General features: G+C 44.4%; 1 protein-coding gene across 23 annotated transcripts in view; it reads left to right on the forward strand.

Annotated features, from left to right (window-relative positions):
- MAP2 (microtubule associated protein 2) overlaps positions 1 to 6,474 on the forward strand; it is a 259,226-nt gene extending 252,752 nt beyond the window's left edge. For all 23 annotated transcript variants that reach the window (XM_075430396.1, XM_075430397.1, XM_075430393.1 and 20 more), the window contains 3 exons: positions 1,022 to 1,103; positions 1,613 to 1,725; positions 2,349 to 6,474. In XM_075430396.1, the coding sequence (XP_075286511.1) occupies positions 1,022 to 1,103; positions 1,613 to 1,725; positions 2,349 to 2,564 (411 nt within the window). In that variant the 3' untranslated portion in view covers positions 2,565 to 6,474. The remainder of the gene's footprint in view (positions 1 to 1,021; positions 1,104 to 1,612; positions 1,726 to 2,348) is intronic.
- The last annotated feature ends 4,648 nt before the right edge of the window (positions 6,475 to 11,122 follow it).

Here is an 11,122-nt window from a genome sequence, read left to right on the forward strand (position 1 = left end):
AAACTGAAGTTGCTCAGGGTTTGACCAGACACCCATCAGTTCTAGCAGCCATGCTGAAATAGCTTAAGGCGGCTCTGACCCCTCTGATAGAAATGATCTCCCCTCAGATGGAAGAGCTAACGGTGTGAGCATGTCTTATCCAAACAGATTCAATACAGCCCCCAGTGCTGGCTTAAGTCATTGCTGGTGATGTGAGCAAACCAGTGGCATTGCAGTCTTCCTGGAGCTCTTCACTGGCCTGGAGGGGCTACAGCTTATCAAGACCTGCTAGCACAGTCACTGTGGTTGTGGGCTGCATCTGGGAGCTGGTTGGGAGAGCAGCAAGGAAGGAGTGACACTCTGTGGCTGTTGCCAAGTGGACTCAGCACAGTCATGGCAGTATGGCCAGCAGCAGGGTGCAGAGCAGCAGAAGGAGGGAGGGTGCCTGTGCTGCTGCTTGGCTGAGCAGAGTGATGCCACTGCTGTCCAGTGAGCATCGCCAAGCCAGCTGGCTGGACACCAACTAGTTCAGGTACAGCCGCAGAAGTCACACTTGTAGATTCATCAGACTCTCCATAGTGGATTGAGCTGAAATGCATACCATATTTAGATGCAGAAAAATATGAAACAGATGGTAGAGGGAAAAAAGCAGTCACCAAAATATTCCTAGTTGCCAGGATGCACGTTCAAGAGCAGAAGCAAATGGGATTGGGTCCTGCTGCATGCAGGGCTTCAGAGCATCCACCCTGAGAGGAGGCCCAGAAACATTTTGAAAGAACCCACAAGCTGATCTGCTTTGTCCTCCTCTTCATTTTGCTACCAGTACAGCTTAACCCACCTCTGTCATTTCCCTAGGTGGGAAGGAAGTTTGCTGTGTTAATCCAGGTGTTTCCTCCTTTGTGGCATGGTGTGTTTTTTACTAACCGTCTCTCCTTTTCCAGTGGTTTGTAGAGGCTTGGGTTCTTCCTCTGCAGGGCCTGGCTTTTCATTTACTTTATTATTTTCATTCCTGTAATTTGTGCGTGTGTGTGCTTTTTGACAGGTACAAATCGTAACCAAGAAGATTGACTTGAGTCACGTGACTTCCAAGTGTGGCTCGCTCAAGAATATCCACCACAAGCCAGGTATTGTAGGAATTTCTGGGATGTGGGACAAAGCAAAGATCTAATCCTGTTATGTGAAGGAGAAACTATGGATGATACCATTCTCTTTTATAGTCCAAGAGAAAGTAAATACACTTTGGTAACAAAAATAATATTCTTAACTCTACTTTATGTAAAGCCATAAAAGTATGGGACCATCTAGTATAGAGAGTCGATAAAAAAACAATGCAGAGAGATGTTGCTGTGGCATAATGTCAGTTTGATAAGATACTGAAATGCAGACTGAAGTCAGTAAAATACTTAAGCATGTGCTTAAATCCCATGAAAATCAGTAAGGCTGCAGCACATGCTTAAAGTTTGAATATGTGTTGAAGATTTTCTATGAACATGCAGCATGGTATTCTGTGCTTCTCTAAAACAATTAGGTCTTAACTAAAAGGGAAGTAACATGAGTGCACCCATGTACATCAGGTCAAACTTTCTCCTGAGCCATTCCAGCCTCTTAATCTGTATTTCCTTTTTCTATGTAGGAGGTGGGCGTGTGAAAATTGAGAGCGTGAAACTGGATTTCAAAGAAAAAGCTCAGGCTAAAGTTGGTTCACTGGAAAACGCCCACCATGTACCTGGTGGTGGTAACGTCAAGGTAAGGGGACAGCTGTCAGAGAACAGGCTACCCCTGTGCCTCTGCCTCAGTGAAAGTATTAGAGCCGTGAATTCAGCAATGGCTCTGAATTGAGTAGGAAACATCTGTTCTTGTTCAGGCACACTCACATGCCATTTGCTCCCTTTGGTATTTGGAATGATCAGTCTTGCATCCACATCAAAGCTGAGGTTGAATCTTAAAGTGAAACATCCTGTGGTTTGTGCACTGGCTTTCCCCCAAAAGATAAGCCTTGTTTGGGACCACTGTACAGCATAGGTATGATCTAGTAAGTTTGTAGTGTGGGTATCCCAGAGGATCAGGACTGCTTTGTGAAACAGGAGAAAGACATCTTGAAAGTAAGATCACTCCACAAACATTTGAAAAAAACAGATTTCGGAAACAAATCACAATGCCCATAAAATGTCTATTGAATTTATACAGCTAGGAACAATCATACTGCTCATTAAGACATCCATCAGAGACAAAAATAGTAAGAGAATGTAACATTGTAAGCCAACCAACAAGGTGAAAAAATCTTCAGTTAATGAAATCCAAATGATGAGCTATAACGAGATAATTTGGTGAATATATAACGTGTTAAAATCTTTGCTTTCCTGGAGCAGATTGACAGCCAGAAGCTAAACTTCAGAGAGCACGCTAAAGCCCGTGTCGATCATGGGGCTGAGATCATCACACAGTCACCAGGCAGGTCCAGCGTGGCTTCACCACGCAGACTCAGCAATGTCTCGTCCTCTGGAAGCATCAACCTGCTTGAATCGCCCCAGCTTGCTACCCTTGCTGAAGATGTCACAGCAGCCCTCGCTAAACAGGGCTTATGAATTTGTTCATTTTGCGTTGTATGAAGTAATAATATTTAGGCATGAGCTCTTGGCAGGAATGGGCTCAGAGCAGGTGTTACATTCATTCTTTACCATGTCTAAAACTAAGTTACATTGCAAGACTTGTAGTTATAATACAGTTAAAAAAACAGGGGGAAAAAATAAATAGATACAGAAATTGACCTGATTTCCATTTACAACAGGAAGACACTGGCTTTATATGGGTATACAACTGCAGTATGTTACATTGGACAATTATTGTTGCTCTGCTCTGTCTTGCATGGAGTACTGTACTATGATAAAATGCATTTTTACCTTTCATGTGCCTGAAGGCCATCCACCTCTTTCTGAAGAGCCTTGTTAATATCCCAGGTTGTTCATTTCACTGTTTTGTTGATAGATGGGAAAATAAAAAAAGAAAAGTTGCCCATTGTAAGTTATTACAGGTTAAACTAACAGTCTGCTTACCAGAAGGAAGGGCATACAAAGAAATTCAAGTTTAATTAAAAAAGTGTTATTTTGTATAAAGAAGTAGAATGAAAGTTGAATTACGTTATTAACATTTTTTTTGACCTGGTTAATTATGTCAGTGTATAGCTGAAAAGCCAATAAATTATTTAACTAATAACTAAAAATAATAGTTAAAACATTTGAACCATGCTTGGGGAAGTGACGTAAAAAAGCTGTTGAAAGCAAACACTTCCACCCCAATGGACTTGTGTCTGATTAGAAAGTTGGTTAAGCAGCTAGATGTGTGTACGCACCACCAATTTCATCCTTTCCATGTGTTTGATACAGTATTATAGATATATATATATTCCTCTGTGGCCATTTGTGATACGCCCTCCTCATATACTTGAATATTCTACTTCTTTATTCACAGTATCTGTGTCTCTTGCACCCCTTGGTGTTGCAATTTTAGGTATGTAAAAGTAGATGTTAGCAGGGGGGGTTTTCCCTATTTATAAGAATACATTTTAAAAAGATGAAAATTTTAGCATGAAGTTGCTTTCTGTAACAACTAAGAGCCGTGACCCTGTTTTAGTACCAGATGCAAGTCTCTTCTGTGATGCTAGAAAAAGGATTCCTTCCCTCTTCCCTTCTCTCCGTTTCTTCACAAAGGTATGGTTTTTGTGGGGTCCAGATTTTTGTAAAAGGATCGCCAAAGATGGCTGAGTTTGGATTCTGGATTTTTAAAAAAATCCACACTAGTTTGGCTCTGGCTTTTTTTCTTTCTTTTTCTTTTTTTTTTTTTAACTCCTGTAGTAATAGTGAATGTTAGATTTATTTATTTTTTTCTTTTGCTAAAGTTGAAGTAAAAAAAGTGTTAAGACATTGTTTCCACTCCTTCAGTGATGTCTTATGTATACACTCAGGCACTCAGATAACAGTGATGCCTGTCGATTATAGTACGTGAATAAATAAAATGAGCTCCCTAGACTGGGTTGCCATAGTGATTCATCAATATATAGGGCATCTTAAAATCTGAGCAAAGTGGGATTATATTGACTATAAAAAGTGTAAGAAAAGGTGTGCATGAAAGGTAAAGGGCAGAGACATAAACAACCAGTCTAACGGAGTTACCTGTGAGAACTCCAACACTATCTTATGGACACTAAGAGAACACTGAAGGTAATATGGTAGTATTATTCATCAGTGGATAATAATCTGCTGATGCTATATGTACAGTAGACATTATGAAATGACCAGTTTACATTCTTGCAGATGCTTTGATCTTCTCTTTTTGAAATGTCTTAACTAAACTTTGCACTGTCAGTTGAGCTACACTTGATACATGTATTAGGTTAACATTGTGTGTTGGAAGCTTTTGGTCTGTTCTTTTTCCTTCTTAGTTTGTATATGTGCGTGTGTGTGTTTGGGGGTTGATCTGAAAAGACTCACAGAGAAGATTTTTACATCTGTGGAGAAGGATTCTAATAATTAATAGCACAGGATTCCCCATCATTAAATTCAGGTAGTAAATGCACAGTTACTAGACAGTAAATATTCAGTGGACCAAAGGGGAATGTTGGCTAAGCTGTCACAGCAATACAAAGGCAAAACAAAATGGTTAAATCTCTAAAAATTTTACTGAAGATGAACTCCTAACAGCCACACACACACTATTTCAGCTCTGCAAAAAGCTTTTTCACACTGTAAAGTACCTAATACTGTTTGTAAGTCAGTTGTTTTATACAGAGGACAGTGAGTTTAGAACCATGCTGAGTGCATCTGGAGGATTCTGATTTCTGCCTTGTATTTGTTATACTTTTGCTTAGAGTAACCCTGAGAGTTCACATGGAAACAGTGTCGAGTGAGGTGCATTAAAAGCCTCTTCCCATTTTTCCAGAAAAGCGACGGACAGAAAATAAAACCAACAAAAAGCTGTTTATATCACATTACTCTGATCATACTATCAATTAATATAAATTAGACTTGCAGTGAGGTTTTTTTATGCCTTTTGCTAATGTGGGAGAGAGTCTGGTACTACTGAACCTCAGCTTTGCTGAAGCTGAACACCAGCTAGGGAGAAGTGTTAACCTGTGACTGGAGTTTTTTTATTCTGCTTTTGAAATTGACATACTCTAGAAAATGAAGCTTAGTTAATCCACCTATGAGTCCAAAGTTAGAGTGGTGTAACACACAAAATCATTTATTTCATGCATTAAAATGAGCTTTCTTGTCTTGATTCAAGCAAATACCTTTGTAATTGTGATCATCCTTCCACAGAAAGAATCCTAGAACGCTGTGGACTTAGATGAAAAGAAATCAAGAGTTTTGTGCTGTTAAATGAAAAAAAAAACCAAACCCCAGTTATGTTACATGACTCTATATGTTCACTGATAAAGCTCATATTAATCTTCACTTCTCAAGAAAAGTATTGGTTTTAAAAACAACGATTTTGTAAATATGTAATGCCCACTAAAGAAGATGGAGCCAGCTTCCTGGAAACTGCATCCGTTGTGTTTCTTTTCCAAAGCCATGTTGAGCCAGCAGGTATGTTGGGTGCCTGAGACCCAACTCTGTAACAAAGCAGAGATAATTCAGAGAAAAGGAATGTTGAAACATTGTTTGGGTAACTAGGAGAGAGACCCAAATTAATAATCCAAGTTGTAAAGACAAAAGTGCTTCTGCCCCATCTGCAGAGTTCTGTTTCTATGTAACCACAAGCAGAAAGAAATCAAAGTTGAGCAAACCTCTGTCCAGCAACAGTAAATGAAAAACTAATACTGATGAGGCAAATTGTGTGCCCACAAGTGCTATGTATATTTCCACTGTATGGCAGTAAATGGTATTATCTGTTCAACACTGCTAAGGTACAGTAGTAACCTCATCGTGATTGCTTACAAATCTAAGTCTGCCTGTATACATGACCTGAAGGGAGTCGAAAGGCAGCCTGCATGGACTACCACATGTGAGCAGAAGTTTTTCCCATGCTGGACCAAATACTGTTCAAAACCCAAGTACAAATGTCCCTTCAAAGACAAATACCTTGAAGAGTAGATCACGTTTGCTATGAAAATCAACACAGGTAGATTTCTAGCCTAGGTGTGTGTCAATTTCACTCAGGAGTCAGATTGCTAAAGCAACTCCCTCTGAAACTCCAGCAATTACCACTGCAGGAAAGTAAATCAGTTTCACACTTGGTAAAGTCAAGTGTATAAAAGCCCCTTCAACTTTAGCAAAGAGAAAAAGCCAAAAAATAAACATGATATGTGCTGGGATGTCAAGGAATACAGCCTGCTGTTACAAACGTGTGTTTTTTCTGATAATTCTAGAGCCTGTTACCATAAAAGAGGCATTTCTTGAAAGGCTGGTGGTAGGTAGTTCATGTTTTTCAGTCCGATTTGCAATTGTATTTGTTGCTGTATAGTGATTGTTTTGCAAAATAAAATCGCTTGTCATCTAATTGCTTGTGTTGGTTTCTACTGTTTGTGATACAGCTCCTCCCGCATTCAACCACTGTGCACCTCTGTCCTGCATGGGAAAAAAGCATCATGCACCCTGCTGATATTGCATAGTCAGTTTTGCCAGGAGATGTCGGAGTGGGTTAAGTCATGTTTCTCAGCTAATCCCTGTTACTTCTTGCTAAAAGAATCAGTTTTTACAGCTAGTGTCCTCTTCTGCAGGGTAATATTTCCCTGCTTTGCGTGAATACGTTATTCTGTCCTTCATGCTGGGGTGCCAGCCTGGAGGTGAGGTTTAGTATCACTCCACATGGAGCAGCTGAGCCCTCCAGGCAGAGGAGGCCCAGGCAGGAGACAGCGTCCCCTCCATTGCCACAGTGTTTCCTTCGGCTGCCTTCAGCACAGAGGCGTGCGAATGCAGCGTAGTCAAACGCTGCAATTAAATAGCTAGATAATTAGGAGTGTACTGTGTTAGCTGGACTTAGATAAGGAACACATGCTCAAGACTTATGAAGGAGCAGCTGATTAGCAATGGACGTTGCAGGATGCTCTGAAAGTCAGCACAGTCCTGGTACATCCTGGAGGAATGCAATACGCGCCCAGTCAAGTTCTTTAGATAACAGTTTAGCAGAGTCAGCATCAACAAAGAGGAGAGTACCCTTGGAGAAGGTTGCCTCATTATAACACTAAAAATCACACCTATGGCTTAGCAGGCCTCGGCCCGAGGAAAGACCCTTCTTCCCAGGGCGTGTGTAGTTAAAAAGAAATATGCTGTGGCTTTAAGCGGAGACGAGACCTCGCCAGGACCAGTAGAAACAAGGAGGACTAAACCCTAGGTGCGAAATGTGGTGATAGCGGTTGCTTGAAGTGTATGAAATGTCAGTTCTTTGCTAGCAGGGTGCACTAGGCTTGTGGAATTCTCACCTAGCACCCATATATGCGCAAACATGCAACAAAGGCAGTATCGAGGCTCTGTGCGTGAGATTGGCTTACCGCACAGCGGGTGAGCGAACCGCTGCTGTGGGCCGACAGCGTCGCCGTGGCCGGAGCCACCCCTTTGGCCCAGCGCCGGGCCGGGACTCGTCACGGGTTTAGACCACGGCGGAGCCGCGGGGCAGCCTCCCGCTCCCGCCGGGCAGGAGCCGTGAGGGGCGGCGGGGCCGAGCGCGCCACCCCCTTCCCCAGGGCGCCCCTCGTCACGGGGACGGCGGCCACCGCCCCGTCGCCCGGCACGGCTCGCGCTGCCGACGGCTGCCTGGCGCCCGCAGGGGGGCGCGCTCCGGCGGGCTACAGATCCCGCGGAGGCGACAACGGCTGCCGAGTGGCTGCCTGTCTGGCGTCGCGCGCGGCCGGCACGGCGCTGCCTGCCCTCGCCCGCCGTGAGGAGATGCGCCCGGCCCCGGCGTGGAGGAGCGTGGTCGGGGCCGGCTGCCCGGCGCCTGCTGAGGAGCGAAGGTGGCGGGGAGCAGCGGGTGACGAGCTCTTGGGGTCCTGAGAACTAGCGGGGAAACAGCCCGAAGTCTGAGGGCTGCTTGGAGTAGTTTGTTATTTCGGATCCGTTGGTGGGTGCTTAAACTCCTGCCTTGGCTCAGGTCCGGGAGGACGTGCAGCTCTGTGTTGTAGGTGGAGCAAAGAAATGCTCCAGGAAACGTTTGTGTGCTGGCCCTAACCGCTGGTGCGGACCGGGGGCCTTCTCGGCGTGGGGCTGCGGTGTGGGGAAACTGCCCTTGCACTGCCTGCTCTGGACCTGCTCAAGCAAGGCTGCTTCGGATGCCTCCTCCTGCTCTGCCGCCTGCCCTGGAGGGATTTCAAGCCTGTGCCATGCAGCTGTAGATGCAATGACACAGGTGAAATGAGAGCTTCGGTGTCAGCTGCTGTGCGAGCTCTGCGTGTTCTGCAGAGCTGGCTAGCAGCGGTGGGACTTGCTAACAGAAGAATCCTCTGACCGTGGCTGGAAGCAGCAGGAGGAGGGAAATACAAGTGAGCAGACTGCTGTAAGTTTCCCAGCCCCTGAGCAAGCTGGACGTTTCACATAATGCTGCAATGTTCATAAATAAATGCAGTCGAACTACCTCGAGGAATAATTAAGTGCTGTTAATTATCGATTAGAAGCACCCTCCTGAGGGTGCTTAAGCACAAGGCAGAACTGATGTATCATCTGCTAAAAGGAAAAGGATTAAGAGGTTGAGAACAAAAGGGTAAATCCTGATTTCAGTATTCACAGCTAGAGCAATGGTTGAGGGCAGCTGGTGAGAACCCGTTTCCTCCGTTCAAAGTGAACGAAGGAGAGGTGACATTTCTATGATTGTTGTGGCTTATTAGCAGCATGTGGTAGGTGTTATAATTTTCTAGCAGATTGTGATGTTGGTGCACTAAGGTGAGTACAAGCTGTGAATAAAATCTTGATTAACTACAGTGTCACTGAAAGTGAAGGCAGCTCAGGAATCCCCCTACAAAGTTTGCTAGACATACAGAGGATCTGTCCTTCCTGTGCCTAGCACAGCTCCTGAGGTATTCGTTCCATCATATGTGGTAGAAAAAACAGGTGGGTGAGTCAGAGGGGTGGAGAGGGTGGCAGGCAGAAGGCCTTCTACCTAGAGGTGTGTGTCCATGCGGAAGTCCCCACTGCTGCTTTGAAGGTAAAAGGCGGTGTGGCCCTGATGGAGGGGCTCCCAAACTCAGCTTGTGCGAGTGCCCTTGTTCTGGAAGGAGAACCATGTAGAGGCAGTTCTCTGCTCTTTTCCAAGCAATGGAGAGGAAGACGTGTTTGGTAACTCGGTGGAAAAAAATGATCCTCATTTTCTTCTCCAGGAAGAAGGTGAAAAGGGGGGGAGGGAGGAGGTTCATTCCTTTTTTCCCAAAAGGAAGTAAAAATTTTGCAGCGACTACTAAAGCAGTCACATTCGAGAGCTTGATGAGTCGTCATCCGAGGGGTGGCGTGATACCCTGACAGTGAAAGCTGGATTTTTTTCCAGTCTTATCCAGAAATGGCCCCCCCATGTCATCTTTAGGATTTTGTTCCATCTCTCCCTGCCTTATCTAGTTGGAGCATAACCTGTGCCTATTATGTGTTTAATTGCAGTTAAAGGCCCTGTGTTGCTTGAACATTATGCAAAGGTAGTAACTCTCTTTCTGCGGTGACTGTGGAGCATCTGTGTTTCCACTCTATTTTGAAATTGGATTCTCAGATGCACGAGTGCTATGCCACTCCTACTCCTTCCAGCTAAATGTGGCCCAAGGATTAAATATGTGATTGTCCTTATGGAATCTGATCCAGCTATAGTCTGCTGCTGCCCAAATTCATGTAGCAGCCACAGCAAACCTGGTAATTTTGGACATTCGTTGCAGAGTTTTAGGGGCTCGTTTCTGAATGCATAGTTGTGTTGTGTTTGGGCGGGGATGGCAGGAAGAGCTGTGAATGAGACTTCTGAAGAACCTTAGCTGAAATGTTATCATGCTAAGTTTAAAAGTCCTCAAAGAAAAAACAGAGCTTTCCTGGGTTTCTTTAATTTTTACAAACACCTGGGAAGGAGAGAAACAACCTTTTGTTTTAAACTGCTCTATACTTCTATATTGTGTAGTTACTGATAGTGCGAAGAGGATGTGTACAGTTGCCGTGCTGAAACAGCAGCCTTTGATCTGCTCTTTGCCTTGATGTAAAGGACAGTGTATATAATACCGCCAGTGTGATAGCCTTCTGTGCCCATTCTGCTGATGCTCTTGCTGTGTTTTGGTGCAGTTACTTAACAAGGTCCAAAGACTTCCTAGGCAGAGAAATGGATAAATGAAGGAATAAATTTTGCTTCTGCCTGACAGACCCACATGAGAAAGGGTAAAACGAGTGGCATTCATCAGTGCTGACTTTTATGTGACTGGTTCTCCCAAGAGAGAAAGGATCTTCAGCATGGGTCCTTCCAGCCAAGGACAAAAGCCTGCTGGCAGCTTATGGAAGACTAAGCTCTCAGGAGTGTGCCAAACAGTTGTCTTTGGTCGCTCCTCTGGGGTGTACAGTTAGGAGCTGTTTACATCTTTGCTCTTGGAAAGGCTGCTGCATGGCAGAAAGGCTGGAGATACTCCTGAGAGTTTGGGTTCTGGTTCTTTCTGCACAAAGAGAAGAACATGTATTAAAGGTGTGAGTACTCAGGAGTGTGTGTGGCAGGGATTGAGGCTGGGAACTTGGAGGGCATCGTCATGAAAACAAGTGTAAGACAGTGAGGTTTAGAGTGGTTCCCTGCTCTGGGCACTCCTGTGTAGAGTCGGGGCTTCATGCTCAGGTTCTGCTTAGTGTTCCCAGTCTGTGGCATGCTGCCAGCTTTGATTGTTTCTGGATCAAGACTGATGGATGTGTAAACACAACTGTGTGATGAATAAAGGAGTGATCAAGCAGAATCATGTGATTTGGGAAGATGTCAGACTGATGCTGCCCGTAGTAAGAGAAGAAATGGAAAAATAGTGTCATGGGCATCTTTTGTGCCCAGGCACTTGGGTGGGCTGGAATTGCTGGAGTACAGCAAAGCTAATGATGCCACCTCCGCTCTTCCCCACACCTGCTTCCTGAAAGCAATCACTTCTTGCACTACTCTTAATGTTTTTGCAGGTAGGCAGGCCTGTGTTTCTGTGCCAGACCAAGATGCCATCATAGCCCAGTGA

This window comes from Opisthocomus hoazin, chromosome 9 (assembly GCF_030867145.1).
Source record: "Opisthocomus hoazin isolate bOpiHoa1 chromosome 9, bOpiHoa1.hap1, whole genome shotgun sequence".
In the NCBI taxonomy this organism is placed as follows: Eukaryota; Metazoa; Chordata; class Aves; order Opisthocomiformes; family Opisthocomidae; genus Opisthocomus; species Opisthocomus hoazin.